The 26,776-nt window shown below is 42.7% G+C and overlaps 2 protein-coding genes across 8 annotated transcripts in view; one reads left to right on the top strand and one right to left on the bottom strand.

The window, feature by feature from the left end:
* Positions 1-17: 17 nt before the first annotated feature.
* Positions 18-7,974, bottom strand: rpl8 (ribosomal protein L8). The gene is made up of 6 exons (XM_034186473.1): positions 7,893-7,974; positions 7,247-7,391; positions 6,771-6,912; positions 4,307-4,525; positions 4,096-4,211; positions 18-204 (listed from the first exon to the last, which is right to left on the bottom strand). The coding sequence occupies exons 2-6, from the start codon at positions 7,382-7,384 to the stop codon at positions 46-48; spliced, it is 774 nt and encodes a 257-aa protein (XP_034042364.1). The 5' UTR covers positions 7,385-7,391; positions 7,893-7,974; the 3' UTR covers positions 18-45.
* Positions 7,975-21,357: 13,383 nt separating this feature from the next.
* ddx3xa (DEAD-box helicase 3 X-linked a) overlaps positions 21,358-26,776 on the top strand; it is a 31,221-nt gene continuing 25,802 nt past the window's right edge. For 5 of the 7 annotated variants that reach the window (XM_034186722.1, XM_034186720.1, XM_034186721.1 and 2 more), the window contains exons 1-3: positions 21,358-21,682; positions 23,276-23,327; positions 26,330-26,377. In XM_034186722.1, the coding sequence (XP_034042613.1) occupies positions 21,638-21,682; positions 23,276-23,327; positions 26,330-26,377 (145 nt within the window). In that variant the 5' untranslated portion in view covers positions 21,358-21,637. The remainder of the gene's footprint in view (positions 21,683-23,275; positions 23,328-26,329; positions 26,378-26,776) is intronic. The other 2 variants (XM_034186724.1, XM_034186723.1) reach the window with 1 other exon arrangement.

The following is a 26,776-nucleotide window of genomic DNA, read 5'->3' as shown; positions in this document are numbered from 1 at the left end:
CGAGTGAAGCAGGTTTCGTTTTGAAACATTTTTATTACCAACATATTAGTTCTCCTTCTCCTGGACGGTCTTTGTTCCACGCAGCCGGCCTGTACGGCGGGCAGCGATGAGACCGACTTTACGACCAGCAGGTGCGTCCCGTCTAATCGTTGAGGGTTTGCCGATGTGCTGATGGTTACCGCCACCAAACGGATGCTCCACAGGCTGGACAGGAAGAGAAGGAAAATGTCAGTGTGGCGAACAAATCAGTGTTCACATTTAGTCAGTTCGTGATCCATTTATTTTAATAATGCGCCGGAGCGGCGAGAACTTTTTGTTTTGTGTCTATTGCAGTTTGCCACTTGTGACGTTTTTCAAAAAAAAAAAAAAAAACTGCTTGAGAATAACATTTTTAAAAATATTAATTGCTCAGTAAATATTACTAAAGCACTAAGAGCACAAACACATCACAAAGAGTTTCCATGATGCAAATTAAACTGATGGATCAATCAACGGTCACTCTAACAGCGTTGTGAAGCTTGTCTTGATCGTCCAGCCCTTTTCTATCTCCACCCTCTAAAAAGAGAATCTGGATCTGAGCATGTTTCACGACTGAGAGGCGGCAATCTGGCACCGATTATCTGAGAGCTCATACATCACCAAAGCAACCAGGGATGGCGACAGGAAATAATAATTTTGAGCATCAAAAAAGCAAAGACTCCATCGCACACTGCTCAGCGCGGCACTCTCGGACTGACATCGCTGATATTTTGGCATTGTGGGATAGCTCTCCGGACTACTTTCGCCTGACCCAGTGCTGAATTTGCCAACATAAGATGCTGCTGGATGAGTATAATGACTTACGATCATTTAGGCATAAAAACACACGAGATACACAAGTTCTTGTGCAACTATACTCCTGATGTTTTTGTTACACATGAAAACGCACTGTCATTGCAGGTCTGGGAACTACTTTTTGTGCAGGAATTCATCAAGAATGTTGGCCGCGGGCGAGTACTAACACAGAATATACAGAAACTATATATCATGGTTCGGCCAAAACGAGAGCATCCACTGCCTGAGATAGTGGCGCGCGTGAGAGTATGACTCCATCGCAGTGTTATGACCCAAGTGCTTAAAGCTGTGGTTGCAGAACAAGTCCCTTTTTTATTTGCAGCGCCTTCTGATGGTCACTGATGAAAAGGTGTGCCTGTCACCAGTCCACTGTGTTCCTCAGACTGAGGAGTGGGTCTGTGAACCCTCCAGGTTCTGCTGTACGTTTGGACCAGTAGATGTGAGCAGTCACTAGTGAACTGCTTCTGCCTGAAGTCTCCACTCTGAAGCTTCATCTGGCCTCACTCAGTTTTAGTTTTTAAAATTAAATGAATCAAGCTTTTGATCAAATAAGAATTAAAAAGAGTCATATACACATTTTTATATATATATATATATATATATATATATATATATATATATATATATATATATATATATACACACACACACACACACATACACTCAACAAAAATATAAACGCAACACTTTTGGTTTTGCTTCCATTTTGTATGAGATGAACTCAAAGATCTAAAACCTTTTCCATCCCACCTCACAGGTGTGCCATACCAAGATGCTGATTAGACACCATGATTAGTGCACAGGTGTGCCTTAGACTGCCCACAATAAAAGGCCACTCTGAAAGGTGCAGTTTTATCACACAGCACAATGCCACAGATGTCGCAAGATTTGAGGGAGCGTGCAGTTGGCATGCTGACAGCAGGAATGTCAACCAGAGCTGTTGCTCGCGTATTGAATGTTCATTTCTCTACCATAAGCCGTCTCCAAAGGCATTTCAGAGAATTTGGCAGTACATCCAACCAGCCTCACAACCGCAGACCACGTGCAACCACACCAGCCCAGGACCTCCACATCCAGCATGTTCACCTCCAAGATCGCCTGAGACCAGCCACTTGGACAGCTGCTGAAACAATCGGTTTGCATAACCAAAGAATTTCTGCACAAACTGTCAGAAACCGTCTCAGGGAAGCTCGTCTACATGCTTTTCATCCTCATCGGGGTCTCGACCTGACTCCAGTTCGTCGTCGTAACCGACTTGAATGGGCAAATGCTCACATTCGCTGGCGTTTGGCACGTTGGAGAGGTGTTCTCTTCACTGATGAATCCCGGTTCACACTGTCCAGGGCAGATGGCAGACAGCGTGTGTGGCGTCGTATGGGTGAGCGGTTTTCTGATGTCAATGTTGTGGATCGAGTGGCCCATGGTGGCGGTGGGGTTATGGTATGGGCAGACGTCTGTTATGGACGAAGAACACAGGTGCATTTTATTGATGGCATTTTGAATGCACAGAGATACCGTGACAAGATCCTGAGGCCCATTGTTGTGCCATACATCCAAGAACATCACCTCATGCTGCAGCAGGATAATGCACAGCCCCACAATTCTTAGAAGCTGAAAATGTCCCAGTTCTTGCATGGCCGGCATACTCACCGGACATGTCACCCATTCAGCATGTTTGGGATGCTCTGAACCGGCATATACGACAGCGTGTACCAGTTCCTGCCAATATCCGGCAACTTTGCACAGCCATTGAAGAGGAGTGGACCAACATTCCACAGGCCACAATTGACAACCTGATCAACTCTATGCGAAGGAGATGTGTTGCACTGCATGAGGCAAATGGTGGTCACACCAGATACTGACTGGTATCCCCCCAATAAAACAAAACTGCACCTTTCAGAGTGGCCTTTTATTGTGGACAGTCTATGGCACACCTGTGCACTAATCATGGTGTCTAATCAGCATCTTGATATGGCACACCTGTGAGGTGGGATGGATTATCTCAGCAAAAGAGAAGTGCTCACTATCACAGATTTAGACTGGTTTATGAACAATATTTGAGGGAAATGGTGATATTGTGTATGTGGAAAAAGTTTTAGATCTTTGAGTTAATCTCATACAAAATGGGAGCAAAACCAAAAGTGTTGCGTTTATATTTTTGTTGAGTGTAAATCAGTTTTTAATTAGGGAATAACCCTATTGTGTCTGATGATCTGCAGACATTAATGCTGGATTTTCCGGTCACAAATTGAGTTTTACCGGCGACACATTAGTGGAAATCATCAGACACAAGGGGGTTATTCCCATTCTAATCCAATTCCATCGCTTGCACGGTTTATTTTTCTGTAAGCAATTCATCCTGGATCCATGTTTTTGGTGAAGCTTACCGTAGCAACAGCGTTTTCATGACAAACTGGAAATTCTGTGAGCAGACACACAGACTTCTCCATCTTATCAACAGCACTGAGTAATTCTGTATTACAATCCACATCAATACTTTGGTATGGTAGCTTAAATTCACCCACTTCACCATCATTGTCACTCTGTCAGTTTTTAAAATCACTCTCAGCTGACAGCACCATTATTGACAGCTGCATAGCAATGTGCGCGGTCAAGGCGCGGAGTAATACATCAAATGTAAAACGGTCAAATATTTTGCCACCGTCACCGTGATATTTTATGGTTTGAAATCTCACACAATTAACCAATCACATTTGCAAATTACAAATGTAATTGGATTAGAATAAAGTGTTTACCTTCATGAGTTTGAGGTTTCATGTTAGATGTCAGAAAATCATGAAATGACACGCACATCACAAAATGTATTGGGGTGCAGGGTCAAAAAATAGCATCAAAAGCAAAAAAAGAAAGAGACCCGCACAGCCAGTCAGCTCCCAAGCAAACCTTTAATGCAGCACCAAAAAAATGTGACGTTTCGGGCCTCGCCCTTCCTCAGACAATGTCTGAGGAATGTCTGAGGAAGGGCGAGGCCCGAAACGTCACATTTTTTTGGTGCTGCATTACAGGTTTGCTTGGGAGCTGACTGGCTGTGCGGGTCTCTTTCTTTTTTTGCTTTTCATGTTAGATGTCCTCAAACTTTCTGAATTAAAATCAAAGCCTGAAACAGCTGATTTTAGGCTTCTGTGACATAAGTCAAGAATTCCTCGATTTTTAAACAAGAGTGGAGACGGTTTCTCGACATCCAAAAACATAGAACTCGAACGGTGGATTTCCTGTGACAGGTTCGGTTTGTGTACTTACGTTCATGGCCACACCACGCACGCGAGGCCAGCAGTTCCTCTTGGCCTTGTACTTGTGGTAGGCACGACCAGCCTTCAGGATGGGCTTGTCAATACGACCCCCTCCAGCAACCACGCCTTCAAAACAGGACAGAATCAGACACCGCATTAACCACATCACCCAGACGCCACAACTCGACAGACTTCACGTATTTTCTAAAATGCGTCTTTACCGACAACGGCTCTGTTAGCGGAGGAGATGACCTTCTTGGAGCCTGACGGCAGTTTCACTCTGGACTTTTTGGTCTCGGGGTTGTGGGAGATGACTGTGGCGTAGTTTCCTGAAGCCCGGGCCAACTTGCCCCTGTCACCGGGCTTCTCCTCCAGGCAGCAGATGATGGTTCCCTCTGGCATAGTGCCCACGGGCAGGACATTACCGATATTCAGCTGAGCTGTGGGAGACAAATGCTGTTAGCTTCTAATAAATCACGTGACCCATTGCAAAGGCAACAAGGAAAAACTGCACCTGAGCAGTTCAGCTTTTTTATATATATATATACTCAACAAAAATATAAACGCAACACTTTTGGTTTTGCTCCCATTTTGTATGAGATGAACTCAAAGATCTAAAACTTTTTCCACATACACAGTATCACCATTTCCCTCAAATATTGCTTACAAACCAGTCTTAATCTGTGATAGTGAGCACTTCTTCTTTGCTGAGATAATCCATCTCACCTCACAGGTGTGCCATATCAAGATGCTGATTAGACACCATGATTAGTGCACAGGTGTGCCTTAGACTGCCCACAATAAAAGGCCACTCTGAAAGGTGCAGTTTTGTTTTATTGGGGGGGATACCAGTCAGTATCTGGTGTGACCACCATTTGCCTCATGCAGTGCAACACATCTCCTTCACATCATCCGTGAAGAAAACACCTCTCCAACGTGCCAAATGCCAGCGAATGTGAGCATTTGCCCACTCAAGTCGGTTACGATGACAAACTGGAGTCAGGTCGAGACCCCGATGAGGACGACGAGCATGCAGATGAGCTTCCCTGAGATGGTTTCTGATAGTTTGTGCAGAAATTCTTTGGTTTTGCAAACCGATTGTTTCAGCAGCTGTCCGAGTGGCTGGTCTCAGACGATCTTGGAGGTGAACATGCTGGATGTGGAGGTCCTGGGCTGGTGTGGTTACACGTGGTCTGCGGTTGTGAGGCTGGTTGGATGTACTGCCAAATTCTGTGAAACGACTTTGGAGACGGCTTATGGTAGAGACATGAGCATTCAATACACGAGCAACAGCTCTGGTTGACATTCCTGCTGTCAGCATGCCAACTGCACGCTCCCTCAAATCTTGCGACATCTGTGGCATTGTGCTGTGTGATAAAACTGCACCTTTCAGAGTGGCCTTTTATTGTGGGCAGTCTAAGGCACACCTGTGCACTAATCATGGTGTCTAATCAGCATCTTGGTATGGCACATCTGTGAGATGGGATGGATTATCTCAGCAAAGGAGAAGTGCTCACTATCACAGATTTAGACTGGTTTGTGAACAATATTTGAGAGAAATGGTGATATTGTGTATGTGGAAAAAGATTTAGAACTTTGAGTTCATCTCATACAAAATGGGAGCAAAACCAAAAGTGTTGCGTTTATATTTTTGTTGAGTGTATATATATATATATATCACACCGTCTGCAGTTTAACAGTCCCTTCAGTTGCTCCAGTTTGCACTCGGGGTTGCCACAGCAAATCTGAGGTGGATCTGCATGTTGATTTGGCAGAAGTTTTACAACGGATGCCTTTCCTGACACAACCTGACATTGCATAGAGAAACGTGGCAGGGGTGGGGGTTGAACCGGGAACCTTCTCCACTGAAACCAGGTGCACTAACTAGTTGGCCATGACTCCTGCTCTGTAGTTTGTTATTGTCATGTTTAAAATTCTAAATAATTTATTTCAGCATGATAAATAATAAAACCTGATGATTTGTTCTGTACACTGGGTGCAGAAACGTCGCCTTCATTTAAAACAAAACAGGGTGTTTCACAGAGAGCAGACAGTGGAGATTCTTGCCTCACCTCTGTGTGTCAGCCTTTTTTTGCTTCAAACTTTAACATATGTTTGAACGTACCTGTTGAACCATATCAATGTGTATCTGACAGGGTGAAAAATATGTTTGTATGACATCACTGTCAGAGCAGAGAAACTGTGGGTGACAGTTTGCAATGTCTGCTATTGCACAAACTAATGAGGTTAATAATAATAACAATAATACTAAGATTCAGCTGTAGTGTTGAATTACTGTATTTTCTGGAGTATAAACTGCACTTTATTCTGTATTATCAGCTCTTTAATTTGGGATTTTTATGCATTGTCTTCCCTACTCCACTGGGAACTGAAAAAACTGCACTTTTCGCAACAGCTTCTGTGATTGCAGCCAAAAAGAAAACAGTACACCATTTTTCCATGTGAAGTTATGCTGTGTATATATTGCACAATGGGAGGCTGTCTCCATAAGTGGTCAAATCCCGCGATAACGCGCAGGGTTCAAAAGAGACTGCACTGCCCTATTAAACGATCAACAAATGTAAAACCGTCCATCCTGAGAACCTCCGCGAAATAGAGGAATGGTTAACTTCCTGTTGTATGACTTAAAAATGCTGCTTCTCTGCGGCGTGTGGAGACTCTCACCCTTCTTGCCGCAGTAGATGAACTGTCCGGTGTGGATGCCCTCGGCAGCGATGAACAGCTCAGTCCTCTTCTTGAAGCGGTAAGGGTCACGGAAGACCACTTTGGCCAAGGGAGCGCCACGGCCAGGGTCATGGATGATATCCTGAAGGCAGAGAACAGCAGGTTATAACCACTCCAACATTCTGAAGTGTAAAAAAACAAAAAAAACAAAAAAAAAAGAAAAAACAAGTGTCGATATGAATACAAAAGACGAATCCCAAAACATGAATTTGACAGGAACCATACCAGCCCATGTGACCCCTGTATCTACCACAAGTGACGCCAAATCAAACAGGAAATAAAGCCCGGCAGATTCAACGCCACAGCACAATTAGAAAAAAAAGCAGCTTTTTTTTTTTTTTTAAAGGAAAGACAAAATTCCTTTAGATTAAACCAAACTGCAGGCATTGGGAGATCACAGGGTTTAGCACACCTACCTTGACTATTCCCTTTATGTAGCCGTGGCGTTCCGCGAAGTCGACATGCCGGAGTTTGGCAGCTCCTTTCCTGTGCTTCACGTGGGCTTTGAACACAGAACCTGCACCTTTTCTCTGCCCTCTGATCACACGTCCCATCCTGAAACTGATCAACAACGTTATGACATCACCTCCACTTCATTATGACGTCATCATTCAATTACAACGCGTTCGTAAATCTTAAGATAACGACAGGCCAACATTTTAAATCACTTAAAGCCGACAAGTGACGAGAACATTAGCAGTTGCTATATTTAGCTTAAGCTGGTACTAACCAACAAACTAGCCAAAATAAAACAGGAAATTCAAAGCTGAATGTTATGTTAGTATTACACTGCTGTGCTCCCTGAAAGGATCTTAAATGTCCTTTTAAGAGTTTTTAGCCGGTCTGAGCGGCTCAGAATTCACCGGCGGCCTGTTAGCGCAACTTATCGCTCCTACATCTTTAAAATAAAAACATCTGCCAAGTAAAAATAAAAAGTAAAAATATACATCATTGCATTAACGTTTGCTGCGTGTTTTAAAGTGGCACATTAAATCGGATGAGTGAACAAGAGACTTATTTCGATTGGATTGAGTGAAGGGAAGAAGACAGCAACAATCCTACCTAAACTCCGCTGACGGAAAGAGGAAGCAGAAAAATAACGCGCAGGTTTTCTTCCGGGGAGTTTGGAGCGAGGGCTGATGGGAATTGTAGGCGGACAGAAGACCGAGCTCTCTCATTGGGCCTCATGTATCAACGTTGCGTACGGCGATGTTTGAGCGTATATGGGGTGTACGCCAAAACGGCTGCGCTACTTGGCATTTATCAATGTGGTCGTTGGCGTACGCTGCGCTGAAAATATTCACCAGGTCGAGAGGTGGCGTAAATTATACACCAAAATGAACCAGCGCTGGAATCCACATAAAAATGAAGATGATCAACATGATAAACAGTGCCATTATACAAATCAATGCATATGTTACATAAATAACACTTTCCTGATTATACTACATAATAATCAATACAAATCCCGCCTTTGCGGGATTGTTATGGAGCACGATCCGTGGTCACAGCGCTGACTGCAAAGAAAGCGCTGCTCGCCTTTTTCTCCAGACTTCGAGCCTGGAGCCAGAGCAGCGCTGAGCTTAACTTCATGTGGTGTGATCGTTTTAGACTATGAAATTGATAATTACAACTGTAGTTTCGTCATTCCCTTAATTCGCCCGTGCTGCAACCAGGTTTTGTCGTCTCCATTCGGTTGTCACAATAAAATAAATACAGAAATACATTTATAAAATAAAGAAATCTGACAGATTAGGCGTGTCTTATTAATTGAGCAAGCAAATATCCACGTCAAGAATTATTGACATGTGAAAAGAGAATACAGTGGTCCCTCGCTATAACGCCGTTCACCTGTCGTGGCCTCGGAGTCTCGCGGAGTATTTAGTCCAATTTTGCATGCCTTTTTTTTTTTACAGTGTTCTGTGTTCTGCGTATCTGTTTATAAGAATCTTGTTGCCCAGAAGAGAAAAGAGCGCCAACAACTACTCATAACTGTGTTTGTCAGTCGGAAACAAACACCTGCTGCAGCGAGATGTGAGTGAGAAAAGGCGCAGCGCCAGGACGCAGAGGCCGATCTGTGACATACTGGAGAGTCACTATTAATAATTTCTTATGTGTCCGACCTCGTTCGTTGATCGTTAAAATTAATTCGTTAGTTCTAAATGCCATCATAATTATTTATAGGAAAACATTCTATTTTAATTTCTCAAACAAATGTTTGGGCCTGAAAACAGTTTGGTATTATTTTTCTAATAAGGTTTGAACTTTGAGAGTGTTTACACATGAGAGAAAAGTGAGAAAATGTTCATGCCTGATTGAGAAAGTGTATAAACTGTGTAGTGAGGGGTTTTACAGCTTTGAAACATCTATAATAATTGTAAAAAATAACGCTGACTACGTCGCGGTTTCCCGTATTACGGGCTATTTTAATGAGGGACCACTGTAACACTTTATTGATTATATACTACAAAACAATTGATACGACGGCCGCTTTTGACGCTCTATTGGCACGCGTCGTGATTGGTGGAGTTCTTTTTCATTGCCGTCTTCCTGGCTTCCATGTCGTAAAATGAGGGTGTGTCTGAAGCGGAGTCTGAATATTTATGGGTGTGTTTAATATAATTACGATCGTTTCCACCCGCCGCATTTATCAAGATCACGTCACGAGTATGCCAGAAATGGGCAGGTGTGCACTGCTTGATATATGTCACGGCGACTTTAGTGTATTTCAAGTTTATGCCGTAAATTTACGCCACAAGTGCGTAACATTGATACATGAGGCCCATTGTGTGTAAAACTGAATCAATCTTCAATTAATCGATAATCGATGTACCTACATAGATATATTGGTAACTACTGTGATTCTATCCAACAAAGAATAATAGAATGTCCATGTCACAGCTAATTACTAATTAATCCAATTTACAAATTAATATTACTGCAGTGTAGTTATTACGCCATCGCAGGCTGGTTGCCGATGTTCCCTCACAAGAAGAAGGGCCTGGGATCGGTTCCCTGCTGGCCCTTTCTGTGTGGAGTTTGCATGTTCATCTCCCCGCGTTTGGGTTCAGTCCCACTCCCTCATGGTGACGTGATAGACTCAACCCCCCACCATCATAGAGTTATATTATATTATAACTCCATAAAAACATCTGCTAGTAAAATATACATCAGTTCTGTTGCTTTAACGTTGTCCTCAGTAAATGTAATATCTCACGTTGCCCACCAGATGGCGATATAATGACTGTCATGGGGACCAAAGTAAGTAAGTCCCTTCGGCTGCTCCCTTGTTTGCACTCGGGGTCGCCACAGCAAATCCAAGGTGGATCTGCATGTTGAATTGGCACAGGTTTTACGCCGGATGCCTTTCCTGATGCAACTCCACATTACATGGAGAAATGTGGCAGGGGTGGGATTTGAACCCGGAAACCCATTGAAACCCATTGCTTTAACCACTTGGCCACCACCCCTGCGTCATGGGGACCAAAGTAATGTACAGGTTATGTTTTCGGTCATGTTTGTTTGTTTGTTTGCAGGATAACTCAAAATGTTTTGAACGGATTTTGATGAAATTTTGTGGAGTGGTTGGAAATGACAAGAGGAACAAGTGATTAAATTTTAGTGGTGATCCGGATCACGATCTGGATCCCGATGCTAACGCGTTATCATGTCTATGGCATTTTCAGTGTTAAAAGTTAGCATTAAGCAGTTGCAGCTGTCATCACGTTCGGGTGCATTTGTGTTCAAATTGTAATATTTCTTAAATTTATTTTTGTTTATATATTAATAATCTAATGATTATTATATATGAGTACAATTTTAGAGAAAGAGACAAAAAGAAATAGATCACTGTGCCAAGGAGGGAATCTCTTTAGGGTCAGTGACCCTATGGCCTTGTTTAGAGAAGTGTTTCCTAAATGTTAAAAAATTAATATATTTGCAGTTTAGTTGAATAATAAATTGAATTTTGTCTCTTATTTGTTTTTGTCTATAAGCACATGCAATATTAATATCAGTGCTCAGATGACAGTAGCTTCTGGGAAAGGTGCAAGTTGCAATAAACTGTGATGCCAAGCGCTAAGGATACATGCTATCCAGTCACAGCAGATGAAACTTTTTTACTACTGAGCAAACATCATTGTTAGATTTTTTTAGGTTCAATGATTCCACGGTGTGTAGATGTTATGGCGTCAGTGACCCTGTGGCCTTGGCGGAGGTTTGCACTCTCTGAGTGCTTCTAGTTTTAAATTTTTTATTTTGTTTGTTTTGGGTTGTGATTATTTCTTCACCGTGCGGAATATGGATATATGATCATCCCTTCCTGCCTGTCTCTCTGTCTGTCTGTCCATCTGTCTGTCTGTAGGTCTGGTTTTCTGTCTGTCTGTCTGAGTGTCTGTCTGACTCTCTGCCTTTCTGTCTGTCTGCCTGTCAGTCGGCCTTTCTGTCTGTCTATCTGAGTGTTTGCCTGTCTGTCTGTCTGTCTATAGGTCTGGCTTTCTGTCTGTCTGTCTGAGTGTCTGTCTGACTCTGCCTGGAACAACTAATGATATTTTCTTGCAAATCCAAAATTAATTCAAAAATCTTTTATTTGATTCTTTTAACATTTATCCCTGTATAGAATTTGAAAACTGGCCTTGTGACATCAAGATTCTGTGCTTTACAAAGAACTATGGATCCAAGGATAAAACCTGTCCTCCGATGGTTTATGGTGGTCTTTGACTGAGATTTGTAGTCTTAAGGTCTGTGCCTGCTTATGATGTGATTACACTGAAATCTGGCTTTAATTACAGCCTGCCTTATGACGTCACAGAGCCCTGTTGACTAAAGAGTAGAACCTCTCCTACATCAGTTGCTGGAAGTGATAATATTCAGTTATTGCATAACTTGGCAAAGGTTTGTAGAACTCAGAGTTCTTCCGGCTTCTTCCCTTTCACTGTGTGTTGCCACAGCGGAGCTTTAATTTTTCATTGAAACTAAAGAGGAACTGAGTCTTCATTTAGTCTGAGACACAGTGTTTTTAGAACATTTAGGCCCTTTCTAAATCCTCCTCACATTATACAACTGTTTGAATTCAGCCAGTCAAACAACATTTTTCTGAGAAGGCAGGTGTGTGCATGTGTGTGTGCATGTGTGTGTGTGTGTGTGTGTGTGTGTGTGTGTGTGTGTGTGTGTGTGTGTGTGTGTGTGTGTGTGTGTGTGGAAACACACTGGTTGTCAGTGCCATGACAAACCCGAACGACGTCATCGTCTCTCTCTTGTATACAGTTTGTTGTGACTCAGCTTGTTTTTCAAACAAAAACATAACAGTGGAATTGTTATCTTGTGTGGCCTGTTTAATATTGTCATAAAAAGAAACAAAATCTAAATACTGTTTAAGTCTCATGTTTAATTCAACCAGGACACACTGCTAAAGACTGTACTTGTTTTGTTTTTTTAAATATTTACTTCTTACTCATTCAAAAGTCATTCAAAACATTGTCTTCATCAAAAAGTAAATCAATCAGATGGACTAAAACATAATGTCCCAGAGGTGTTCTATTGGATTTAGGTCGGGGGGCAGTCAATGGTATTAATTCCTTCATCCTCCAGGAACTGCCTACATACTCTTGCCACCTGAGGCTGGGCATTGTCCTGCACCAGGAAAAACCCAGGACCCGCCAGTGTAGGGTCTGACAGTGGGTCCATCCCAATACCTAATAGCAGTCAGGGTGCTGTTGTCTAGTCTGTAGAGGTCTGTGCATCCTTCCAGGGATATGCCTCCCCAGACCATCACTGACCCACCACCAAACTGGCTATGCTGAATGATTTTGCAGGTCAGAAAAGAAAAGGCAGCGTAATGTTTTCCACGTCATCTCCAGACCCTTTCACCTCTGTCACATGTGCTCAGGTTGAACTCTCATCTGTGAAAAGCACAGGGCGCCAATAGCGGACCTGCCAATTCTGCTCTTCTATGGCAAATGCAAATCAAGCTCCACGGTGCCAACCAGTGAGCACAGGGCCCCACTACAGGACATCAGGCCCTCAGGCCACCCTCATGAAGTCTGTCTGTGATTGGTCAGAGACATTCACACCAGTGGCCTGCTGGAGGTCATTTTGTAGGACTCTGGCAGTGCTCATCCTTAACTGTCTGTCTCCTGAATTCTCCTCCATACTCTTGTGACTGTGCTGGGAGACACAGCAAACCTTCTGGCAATGGCACATATTGATGTATCATCCTGGAGGATTTGGACTACCTGTGCAACCTCTGTAGGGTCCAGGTACAGCACCATGCTACCAGCAGTGACACTGACCCTAAACAAATGGAAAACTCATGAAAGATCAGTCAGAAAAGATGATGAAGGCAATTATGTCAGTGACCTCCACCTGTTTTGGGGGTTGTCTCATTGTTGCCCCCTCGTGCACCTGTTGTTCATTCTATTAACAGCAAAGCAGCTGAAACTGATTCATAATCCCCCCGCTACTTAATTGACCAGATCAATATCCCAGAAGCTGAACTGACATGATGCTGTACTCTGATTAAAAAGTGTTCCTTTGTTTATTGATTGATTGATTGATTGTTTGATTGATTGATTTAGCAGTTTATATGGAAGGTGATTCTGACTGAGGGGGTGGAGTTGGCAGAAGGCAGGATAGTGGACATACAGGACCTTTACAAGTACCTGGGAATCCTACAAGCCAAAGGGAACCATGAATCAGTTGCAAAAAGGTCAACCACAGCCAAATACCTCCAGAAAGGAAGACGGGTTCTGAGAAGCCAGCTCAATAGTAAGAATAAGATCTACGCCCTACCAGTCATCAGATACCCAACTGACATAATGTGCCACAGGGAGAGATAGATGACACTGATGTGAAGACAAGAAAACTCCTCACAGTGCACGGAGTATTCCACACAAAGTGCAGTACCCTGACGCTTGAGGATTAGTGTTGTGTGGGCCGCTGAAGAGGAGGTACTGCTGGCCCACCACCACCAGAGGGCGCCCTGCCTGGAGTGCGGGCTCCAGGCACCAGAGGGCGCTCCCGCCTCACAGGAGCAGCCGGGGTGACAGCTGTCACTTATCACCTACGACAGCTGTCACCAATCATCTGATCTGCAGTGGTATATCAGCAAGACGACATCTCCACCTCTTTGCCGAGATATCGCTCTACCTAGGAGGTACAGTACTCAGCCAGCTGTGTTGTCTTTTTGACATTAACACTTTGTTACTTTTGTGCGTTGAATAGCAGACATTTCTTCCGACGAGAGGTGGAGGTGGTTTTCCCGCCATACGTGTTGCTGGGTGCAAACGCACCCACATTTAACTGTTTTTGTTCCTCGCCAGCAGTACCAGATCCGACACGCGGAGGCAGTGGCCACCTGGGAGTTCGGGACTTGGCGGCTCCAGTATTCCCGGGGTTCGGTGGCGGAGGAAATCATGTGGTTCCGGTTCTGCTTTGGACAGACGTCTCTTATCTTCGAGCCTGCCCACGTGACACATTTTGTGAATTGACTTCTTTGTCTATTATTGTAATCTGTTGTGTTTGTTGTGCTTATTCACAACAGTAAAGTGTTGTTATTTGACTTCCTCCATTGTCCGTTCATTTGCGCCCCCTGTTGTGGGTCCGTGTTCCTACACTTTCACAACAGGATATCTCGGCCAACGTCATGGACCCCGAGGGGCGTCAACCGGCTGTTGAACGGCCAATGGAAGAGCAGGGCGCACAGGCGTCTGCAGGAGGAATGATCGGTGAGTTGCAGCGAATCCTCACCGCTTTTACGGCTCGGTTGGATCTAATGACCGAGCAGAACGTCCTCCTTAACCGCAGGGTGGAGGCTCTCGCCGCGCAGGTGGAAGCGCGCCCTCAGGGCGCTGCTGCGGCTCCCCCTCCTGTCGATCCTGTGCGCAACAGTGACGTTCCACAGGTCGTTCAACGACCCCTCCCACCTTCCCCTGAAGCATACATAAGCCCTCCAGAGCCGTACGGGGGTTGTGTGGAGACGTGCGCGGACTTTCTTATGCAGTGTTCGCTCGTCTTCGCACAACGTCCCATCACGTACGCGACTGATGCTAGTAAGATAGCTTATGTGATTAATCTGCTTCGCGGTGAGGCACGCGCTTGGGCTACAGCGCTCTGGGAGCAAAATTCACGGCTCCTTCTGACATATGATGGGTTTGTGAGGGAGTTCAGAACAGTGTTCGATCACCCAAATAGAGGAGAGACCACTTCAGCCGTGCTGCTGTCAATAAGACAGGGGCGCCGGAGCGCAGCTGCTTATGCAGTCGACTTCCGCATCGCGGCTGCGAGGTCCGGCTGGAATAGCACTGCCCTCCGTGCCGCCTTCGTAAACGGACTGTCGTTGGTCCTGAAGGAGCACCTGGTGGCCAAGGACGAACCGCGGGATTTAGACGGGCTTATTGATCGAGACCTGCCATCGGGTATATTTAGGTTCCTCGGTTCCTCCCGGTTCCCAGGCTAAGGAGGAGGTCAGAGTCCCGCCCAATCTTGGGACGGTGCCGGTGGAGTACCATGACCTTGTGGATGTGTTCAGTAAGGATCTGGCGCTCACCCTTCCCCCGCACCGTCCGTACGATTGTGCCATTGATTTGGTTCCAGGTGTTGAGTTCCCGTCCAGCAGGCTGTACAACCTCTCACGACCTGAGCGTGAATCAATGAAGACCTACATCCGGGACTCTTTAGCCGCCGGGTTGATCCGGAATTCCACCTCCCCGATGGGTGCAGGTTTCTTTTTTGTGGGTAAAAAAGACGGCGGACTTCGTCCATGCATTGATTATAGGGGGCTGAACGAAATCACGGTTCGTAATCGATACCCGTTGCCCTTGTTGGATTCAGTGTTCACGCCCCTGCATGGAGCCCAGATATTCACTAAGCTAGATCTTAGAAATGCGTATCACCTGGTTCGGATCCGGAAGGGAGACGAGTGGAAGACGGCATTTAACACCCCCTTAGGTCACTTTGAGTACCTGGTCATGCCGTTCGGCCTTACAAACGCCCCCGCGACGTTCCAAGCATTAGTTAATGATGTCCTGCGGGATTTCCTGCACCGATTCGTCTTCGTATATCTAGACGATATACTCATCTTTTCTCCGGATCCTGAGACTCATGTCCGGCATGTACGTCAGGTCCTGCAGCGGTTGTTGGAGAACCGGCTGTTTGTGAAGGGCGAGAAGTGTGAGTTTCACCGCACCTCTTTGTCCTTCCTGGGGTTTATCATCTCCCCCAACTCCGTCGCTCCTGATCCGGCCAAGGTTGCGGCGGTGAGAGACTGGCCCCAACCCACCAGCCGTAGGAAGCTGCAACAATTCCACCTGGGAGTTCGGGACTTGGCGGCTCCAGTATTCCCGGGGTTCAGTGGCGGAGGAAATCGTGTGGTTCCGGTTCTGCTTTGGACAGACGTCTCTTATCTTCGAGCCTGCCCACGTGACACATTTTGTGAATTGACTTCTTTGTCTATTATTGTAATCTGTTGTGTTTGTTGTGCTTATTCACAACAGTAAAGTGTTGTTATTTGACTTCCTCCATTGTCCGTTCATTTGCGCCCCCTGTTGTGGGTCCGTGTTCCTACACTTTCACAACAATTAGTGTGTCAGAACCATCATCCAGGATGAAACAAGGAACATCCATTAATACATCAGAAAGATGACACCCCCCCCACCCCACCCCCACCCCTGCTCAAGATCAGCTGCTACAAGAATGTCTCATACAGCTGAAGACAGGTGGAGATATCATAGAAGACCACACCCTTCCATGGGATGTACCGTCAACAGATAGAGGAAATGGCTGACATCAAGAAGACCAACCAATGGTTAGAAAAGGCCGGCCTAAAGGACAGCACGGAGGCTCTGATCATGGCAGCACAAGAACAAGCCCTGAGCACCAGATCCATAGAGGCAGGAGTCCAACACAGCCCAAAGGACCCAAGCTGCAGGTGTGCAAATGAACCCCAGAGACAGTCCAGTACATAGTAAAGGATGCAAGATGGGACCTGAGCTTGAGGAACACACACACTATTAACTGGTGGGGCGGGTTAGTGGGGGGGGTGTGTGTGTGAAGAGAATTTTATATATATATATATATATACACACACACAACCCCAATTGAATACACCACAAAGAGACAAGATACTGTATTTAATGTTCAAACTGATAAACTTTATTGCTTTTGTGCAAATATTTGCTCATTTTGAAATGGATGCCTGCAACACATTTCAAAAAAGCTGAGACAGTGGTATGTTTACCACTGTGTTACATCACCTTTCCTTCTAACAACACTCAATAAGCGTATGGGAACTGAGGACACTCATGACTGGGTATAAAAGGATTATCCCCAAAAGGCTCAGCCGTTCACAAGCAAAGATGGGGCAAGGATCACCACTTTGTGAACAACTGCATGAAAAAAAATAGTCCAACAGTTTAAGAACAATGTTTCTCAATGTTCAATTGCAAGGAATTTAATGCCGCATTCACACCAGGCGCGACGTGAGCGACAGCAGCGACAGGTTGCCATGTAATCCCTATGTAAGGACACGTTTTGGCGCCAAGTCACGCAGTGCGATGCGATGGACGCGAATGAAGCGACGCGAATGAAGCGATTTTGAGCGTTGCCCTCCTCCCCAAGTTGAAAAATCTGAACTTTTTCGTCTCGCCGCGATGACCAATCAGGGACTGAATATGTAATGACGTGCAGATGTCTGGAGTTTGACTGAAGATGTGAACATGTCCCGTATCTGGTAGCAGCCTGTGAGCAGGACTCTTTTGTCCTTTATTTCACAATTATGACAGAGTTTTTGGAGTTCATGGAGATTATATTACTTATTAACTACACAGATGTATAATAAAACAAATGGTGACTGGTTTCTAAACACAATTATGACAGAATTTTTGGAATGAGCAGCAGCACCACAGCAGCAGGAGCCGAGTTTCTTTCTCTTTTTATCTTACGTGCGCGCGCGAGCGAATCATCCATGGAGATTATTTTACTTATTAACTACACAGATGTATAATAAAACAAATGGTGACTGGTTTCTAAACACAATTATGACATAGTTTTTGGAGTGAGCAACAGCCCTGCAGCAACGGGGAGTGGAGTTTATTTTTATTTTTATTTTACCTGCGCACGCGAGCAAATCGTCTGTGGAGATTATTTTACTTATTAACCACACAGATGTATAATAAAACAAATGGTGACTGGTTTCTAAACACAATTATGACAGAGTTTTGGGGGGAAGAGCGAGGAGCAGCCCCATAGCAGGCAGCAGTTTTTTTTTTTTTTATTGTTTACATGTGCACGCGTGAACGGGACAGGAGGTCCTCAAACTGGGTCCCGCAGAGGCGAAAAGACCACTGAAAGCGGCCGTCATCCAGACACAGCTCCTGCAGCAAATAATGATACTCCCTGAATTGGGAACGTCTCATGACACTTGTCAGCGTTCCACAACAACTCACTCCATGTGATCAAGGTCCGTCGTGTTAACTTGACTGACAACTGGAACCGGCAAGCGGAATGGAAGCTCCTCCTATTTGATGACGCACCAGGGCGTATTTTCGCAGCAAAAGCAGAGCGACACACCGGGCAAAGGAGGCGCGTCTGTCGCCACGCGACCCCCGCGAATTTGTAGCGTCTGATCGCGCCCGGTGTGAACGCAGCATAAGGATTCCATCATCTATAGTCCATAATATAATTAGAAAATTCAGAGAATCTGGAGAATTTTCTACACGTAAGTGGCAATGCCGAAAACCAACATTGAATACCCGTGACATTCGATCCCTCAGGCAGCACTGCATTGAAAACTGACATCATTGTGAAAAGGATCTTACCACGTGGGCTCAGAAACACTCCAGAAAACCATTGTCAGTTAACACAGTTCGTTGCTACATCTACAAGTTAAACAAATTAAAACTCTACCATGCAAAGTGAAAGCCATACATCAACAACATCCAGAAATGTAAAAAAGTGGAAAAGTGTGCTGTGGTCTGATGAGTCCACATTTCAAATTGTTTTTGGAAATCATGGATGTCATGTCCTCCGGACAAAAGAGTAGAAACACCATCCAGATTGTTACCAGCGCAAAGTTCAAAAACCAGCATCAGTGATGGTGTGTTAGTGCCCACACACCCCCATACCATCAACGCTGAAAGGTACATCCAGGTTTTGGAGCAACACATGCTGCCATCCAAGCAATGTCTTTTTCAGGGCTGATTATTGTCTGCCCCATGCACGTGTTACAACAGTGTGGCTTCGTAGTAAAAGAGTGCGGGTACTAGACTGGCCTGCCTGCAGTCCACAGGTCTGTGTCCTTAGCCCTATTCTCTACAACCTGTTCACCCATGACTGTGTCGCCTCCCACCCTGATAACACCATCCTGAAGTTTTCTGACAACACCGCGGTGATAGGATGTATCACTGATGGTGACAAAGCGGCCTACACGAGGGAGGTGGACAGTCTGGTGACATGGTGTGGGGACACAACCTCACTCTCAAACCAGACAAGACCAAGGAAATGATAGTGGATATGAGAAAGAAGAGTGGACCTCATCAGCCACTGTTTATCTGAGACCTTGAAGTGGAGAGGGTGAGCAGCTTTAAGTACTTGGGGGTCCACATCAATAAACAGGACAATCTGATCCACCAATTGGATAGAATTCAATCAGATCAGAAATAAAGTGTCCATGTAAACGTAACTAGTGATGACCTCACTTGGACACTGAACACCACACAGGTGGTGAGGAGGGCTCAGCAGCTGTACTTTCTGAGGAGGATGAGGAAATTCGGCATGTCACCCAAGATCCTCTGCTACTTCTACAGCTGCATTATTGAGTCCGTCCTCACCACCTGCATCACTGTGTGGTACGGCAGCTCAACTGTGAAGGACCGCAAACGCCTGCAGAGAGTGGTAAAAACTGAGTCTAAGATCATCAGGATACCACAACCCTCTGTGCGGAGCATTCACCACTGCAGAGTCCGCAGGAAAGCTGCCTCCATTATCAGAGACTCTACACACCCCCAGCATGTACTGTTCTCACTTCTCCCATCAGGCACGAGATACAGGAGTGTGAGATGCAGGACTACCAGACTCAAGGACTCTTTTGAACCTATCAGACTGTTAAACAGCTGTTCTGCGGGCCCCCCACTTTAAAGAATGAACACTATTGATATAGAGAGATTTCCTGATCATGTTCATTTTATGTTTTTAATGTTTTTAATTTGCGAATGTAGTTCACCGCACAGTTATGTTTATGTACTTTGCTTATTTATCTTTCATGTACATGTCCTATCCTGAGACTTAGATTTATTTATTTTATTGATATTGCTTTCTTTCTTTTTGGCATTCAGTGTAGGGTGGCAATGTAAGAATTTCATTGTGCAGGGAAATGTGTTTCTTTATTGTGCATATGACAATAAAACTTGAGTTGAGTTGAGTTGAGTTGACCTGTCTCCCACTGAAAATGTGTGGTGCATTATGAAGCGCAAAATAGACAATGGAGACCCCGGACTGTTGAACAACTGAAGTCGTACATCAAGCAAGAATGGGAAAGATTTCCACCTACAAAGCTTCAACAATTAGTGTCCTCAGTTCCCAAATGCTTATTGAGTGTTGTTAGAAGGAAATGTGATGTAACACAGTGGTAAACATACCACTGTCCCAGCTACAATACAAATCATTGTATTCTGTTTTTATTTACATTTTACACAAGGACCCACCTTCATTGGAATATATATAGAGAGAGAGACGTTTTTTTATATGTAAAACGGCTGAGTGGATGCTTGTCATTTGATTGGTGCTTTGTATGTCACATGACATGGATTATTCATCTCATTTGTGTCGCATTGCATTTGGAGTGCGATTTGATTCCATTTTGAGTGCAAATTTGGTTCCATATGTTTGGTACCATTGCACATTGCACTGTATATATATATATATATATATATATATATGTATATATATATATATATATATATATATATATATATATATATATACACACACACACACACACACACAAAAACGCGTGTACACCTGCGCACATGCACACTCACACAGTTAGAATGAAAAGCTGGACTAACTTCTAGATTTTTTTGCTGCAGAGTCCTTTTTTTGGTAGTACACATGCGCACAAGCATGTCCCTCTTGTGTGAGCACGCGTGCACCGTGTGTGGGACAACTACACAAGCAACGACGATTTATATATATATATATATATATATATATATATATATATATATATATATATATATATATATATATATATATAAATCGATTTATATATATATATATATATATATATATATATATATATATATATATATATAGCAATAATTTTCACAATTAAATAATCACTTCATGGATTTTCTATTTTTGAAACCGGCAAACTTTTTAGATGCCCTTTTCTCGTGTTTTTATTTTATATTTTATTTTATTTTATTTTATTAGTGGGAGGGGGCACTCACGAAACCCAGATGTGAAACATCGCGAGATTTCCTGTGCAGGCAGCTGTCTTGTGCTTGCAGAGAGAATATCTCGCGCTACCTGAGCGCTCGCCGTCTCATTCCAGCACGGACAAGTCTGCCGGGAGGAACAGTTTCATCTGGAACCCTGATAGAAACTCGTATTTATAACGAAAACATTATTGTTTTATTTAGTAGAACTTAACATAATTACGTAACTTTCTAGCTAACCGTTGACTAGTCTTATTTAGTTTAAAAAGGTAACAAAAAAGTGATAAGAAAAAGCTAAGTTAAACGCCTGAGCCGGCCGTGTTAACAAAGAAAATCCTTTCTCTTCAGAAATAATCCCCACTACTCTCTTTAGTTATGAGTCATGTGGCCGTTGATAATACACACGGTCTAGATCAGCAGGTAAGTACTTTTTTGACTGTTTACTTTTCTCTGTTCAGAAATGGTCTTTTTTTTAAGTGGTCGTACGTAGTTTCGTTGGTTGGTTGCTAGTTGGTCGTTAGCACATTGCGGCTAATAAAATGGAGGTCGCTGCGGATTGTGATGGCGGCGTTAGCCCCCCCTCGGGTTTTTTTTTTTCTTAAATAAGAAACCCTATACACCAGACTGAGCTGTCCTCTCTCTTTAATTTGGAAAATTTATCACTTAATGTAAACTGGTAATGTCTCATTAAAGCCTACATGTTGGAGTTAAAAGTTAAACGAGAAAGCGTTCCGGCCGGTGTTTTCGCAGCAGGCTAGCTTAGCCAACGGCAGTCTCGCTCTGCTAGCATCGGGCCTTCCACCTGAAACGTGGCGCAGGAAAAAAAATATTGTTGGCAAGTTGTTCAAATGACTTAACGGTATTCTTTATTTATTATACTAACATCACAGCTTCTTTAAATTAAGTCTCTCAGCTGGTTATCTACTCATAACTTTATATTTTGTCTATCTTGGGATTTGTTACTTAATTTAATTGATAGTACATAGCGTTAGTTGTTTTTAACACTTGCATTCCTGTTACAAAATCTCTGATAACCAGCTGTACCTACTTGCGTATAATTTACTGAGATGTCTTAGAAAAACAGTGTAAGGTTAGATTAAGAAAAACTGAGACTGGCTTTTTTTTTTAATGCCTACTACTTTTGATGCTCATGTCATTCAAGAGCCACTGACAAAGTAGTCTGATGCTGTAATGGTAATCCATCGGGTCTCTTAATCTACTGAACTGAGGTCAAATGTCATTGATGTCCATATTCTAATTTTGCACCATCTCAAGAGCCACTGACAAAGTAGTCTGATGCTGTAATGGTAATCCATCGGGTCTCTTAATCTACTGAACTGAGGTCAAATGTCATTGATGTCCATATTCTAATTTTGCACCGTCTACTATGCATAGCTTGCACCTCGCATGTTATCTGTAGATTTTACATGTGCCCTTTCTTTCGGACCTACTTACAGTATAGAAAACTCAGACTTGCAGACTGAAGAAATATATAAGCAATAAAACAAAAATTGTGATTAGGGTATGCTTGAATGCTCTCATTATGCCCTGTGGAATGCTCAGAGTAAATATCCTTGAAGTATTAAAGAAATTTGGTCAGCTTGACACCAATTAAACAATGGAGTAGGGTTCCTTATGTGTATGTCTTTCCCCCCTCCCCCATATATAAATACAAATTTCTAAACTGATACTTTCAGAACTGTGATGTCTGTTTTTTTGTATACTGCACGCAAAGTTTGACTGCATTAAATGCTTGTTTTTTTTTTGTTTGTTTTTTTGGGCAAAGGAAAATATCTATCAAATTGAATTGTATATTAACATTTTAAACACACAAATAACAAATTTACAAAGCTTCATGTCGTAAATAAAATTGTAATAATTTCATGGTGCTGAGATATAATTACACACAATGCTAATATTTAAAAAGCTTTTACTTATTTATCCAACAATGTTCCAATCTTTAGGAGCACAAATCCACTCTGTGAATAAATCTTTTTTCCTGCCCTCTCTCAGCTTGCTGTCCTAGACTTAAACTCTGCTGATGGTCAAGGAGGAGGAACTGGCAGTAAGTAATGCACCACTAAACCACACACAAAGCCACTAGTTAAGGAGGTCTTGTATGATTATAAAATTACAAAAACTTCTCTTCCAGCCGATGTGCATAATGAACCACTCATTACAAAATAAGTAGCTGCTCTTCAGGGTTCCAAGAATAACCCCTTCCCAAATACCCAAATTATTTCCTTAGAAGGTCCATAAATGAATCTACATGCAGGACCATGGTCAAAAACATAAATACTTGTGAATTGCGTACATTACACTTAAATGTATTGTTTTATAGGAATTTAGTACTCTATATCTAACACTGCATTTCAGAATGTTAACAATAAAAAAAAAAAACACTCCTTCAGACTACTAGTAAGCAAACTATTAATTTTCAGAAAGCTTGTCAGTTGCCAAGACAGGCCAAACCAAATGTGGCCCTGCTTAAATGCATCTGTAGTCAGTGCCAAAAGACCAGAGGAAAAAGCTTGTGCTTTGTGGGGTTTCCATGCTTACTTTTACTTTAGGATGCAACTGCCATGAACAGTCACAAAATAATTAGGGTTTTTAGGTCTAATTATAAATGTTTGTGATTAATCAGTTGGATATGTAACTCTTTTTGAGGGGGGGAAGCAAGCCTCAAATTCTGATTTGCACTGAGAAATGAAAAGCAGTGAGCAGAAAACCACTCATGCAAAACAGTTACTGAAATATCTTATTCTGTAAATATACTGTAACCTGTGAACTTTACAAATATGGCACTTCATAAACATTTTGAATGCAACCAATGGCTGCAGTGCATGTGTGTTTTCATAATTCAATAGTAATCATGGGCACGTGTGACTTGGGGTAAACCAGTGCTTCTCAGTTATTGTGCTACGCCCTGCAAGGAAGAAGAAACCCCCCCCCCCCCGCCCCGCACACACTCTCTGCCATGACGATAAATAGTATCATTTGTCCATAAAATTGTTATAACACCTCTGCATAACATTGTATCCTTATTAACATTAGTGAAAACAAACAAGAAAGAACTTTAGATCAAATTTAAGCAAAGAATAAATATTATTTTTTTAGTCTGTAACAGAAAAAAAAATTGCATCACTTTGCTTGAAATGAAAAAAAATGTAATCCTGAAACTATAAACATTTTTTGACCGATTGCCATATGTGACTGAAACAAAATTGAATAAAATTAATAAATAATAATAAATTCAAATTGATCAGAACACTTACTCAGGAGCACAGTATATACGATACTTTAACAGACAAAACAAAAATGAATAAAACAATTTGTGCTGATTTTTATTATTTTTGCAGCACTTGCATAATCCAGCATGGAGACCATGTACTGCTGCTCAGCTCCTCTGCTATGGTTGCTATGATGCTAATGGTGCTCGCTGGTTTACTGAAGCAGCATTCACAAAGCGGGATGATTGCTGGCAATATTCGTCACGTTTTCGCAAGACACACCGGCTTTTCCTCATCTCCCGCCATAGTCACAGTGGCGCCAAGCACTAAAAAAAAACCCTACATAGAGCTGCTTTTCATTATGCTAGAGTCCTCAATACTCCCTGTGCACACTCTGACAATGAGTGCCACTGCCATCTACTGTAGTGGATGTGTAATTATACTTTTTTCTAGTGGGGGGAGGGGGAAGCATGTTCCCGCGGTCACACACACACCATCGCACCACGCCCCCACTATATGAGAAGGACTGGGGTTAAGTGAGGTAAAAATGTCAGTTCTCAGTCAAGTTGCATCAGGCCTGAATGCTGCTTGAATCAGCAGATTGTCTTTAGGGGAAAATGGGACTTTAGAGAGCTTGAACATTTAACATCAAACACATTAAAGTGTAAAAGATTAAAAATTATTTGTGCACAATGTGACTCCTCTTAATCTTGTTTAACTATGGCAGATTTCATTTAGAATTTTTCTTTTTGAATGTTAAAGCTTATTTGGAACGATGTCATGAATTTTGCTTGGCACCGAATGAATGAATGACGTAATGAATTGTGAGCATTTTAGTTTTGAATGTTTAAGAGATCTAGCTGTGTTTAACTATTAAGGTTTAAATGGAGGTCTCAGTGCAAAAGTCTGTGATTCACCCACACCACACATACTTCACATATTTCTGAGAGTTAGCAAAGAGTTACTTCTATAAGAAAAGTAATTAATAGGTGTTTGACTTGTGTATGTAGCAGAGGGACAAGAGAAATGTTTTAGAAACTCTATTTGGTGTCATTTTTCATTGACGCTGGTTTTAAAAAAAATGTGTAATTTTTTTATTCTGGCATAATGCTGATTTTTGCTCAACTCCTGTGGCATGTATAATGGCAAGGTCAAGCGGCATCAGGAAGTACAATTCATCATGATTACTTTTTTAGATGGGTTTTGAGTTCCATAATTAATCACTGTAAATTAATGTTATTTGACATAAAAATATTATTCACTGATTTGTTTTTAAGTGAAAATGGTCATTCTCTTGGATCACACTGCAGCATTCTAGACAGTCTTGATATTCTATCACTCTGGAGTTAGTTGTGCCAAATTAACAAGTGAATATGGTTACCATGAAAAGCGGAGGGAGGGAAAAAAAGCTAAAAGTACAAAATTTGCTCTCATAGTGGAGGCCTCATTGGTGGAAGATGTGTTTAAAAGCATCAAATGCTGCAGATAATTTGCCAGTGCAGGCTGAAGATGGTATGCTCCCGTGGCTAGTGTGCTATAATTAAAATCCATACTCTACAGTAAATTCATACTTGTGTACACAATTATAAATCGCATGGCCAGTTCATGTTTGAAGGCCAAGTGTAACATGAATCACCCTCATGTGAGATGTAAATTTTTCATAATTCTATTTTAGGTATGTGCTGGAGCCTTCAGATATGCCATTATGTATATGTTGATTAAAACATACTTTCGGTGACCTGTATCTTGAGCTTCAGGTTTTTAAAAACAAAGCATTAGTTTCATTGCATACAAGCATTTTTGTCTGTTGTGCATAACTTGCTATTTCTCCACCCAGGACGCTACATTCCACCTCATTTGAGGAACAAAGATGCCTCCAAAAACGGTGAGTTTAACCTCAACATTAAAGCTGCGAGCTGCAACTGGACCACAAATATTGGTTTCAGTTGTATTGTTTTTTTTTTTCTGTGACTTTGATGCCCATCAGAGCATTGTAAAAGGTACAGTTGAGAAAAGTATTGAAGTTATTCAGGCAGTCTTTGGCCCTTTTGATTATTAACACCTGATGACTATTTTAAATTTTGCTGCAGGTAAAGTATGTTGAGATGGTGATCTGCAGGAGAGAAGGCTGTCTTTATGGCTTTTCTGCATGATTACTTATATTGACACCACTGAAGAAGGGAAGGTTGCACTGTAAGAGATTAGGCCATTATTACTACCCCCCCCAATTCAAGGCTGTACACAAAGTTCTCAACCTCTTACATTTCTGTTTTCTTTCTTTGAC

The sequence above is a fragment of the Thalassophryne amazonica genome, chromosome 14, assembly GCF_902500255.1.
Source record: "Thalassophryne amazonica chromosome 14, fThaAma1.1, whole genome shotgun sequence".
Lineage (NCBI taxonomy): Eukaryota > Metazoa > Chordata > Actinopteri > Batrachoidiformes > Batrachoididae > Thalassophryne > Thalassophryne amazonica.
Note: the sequence above shows the minus strand (reverse complement) of the source record. Positions and strands in the feature narration are given on the sequence as shown.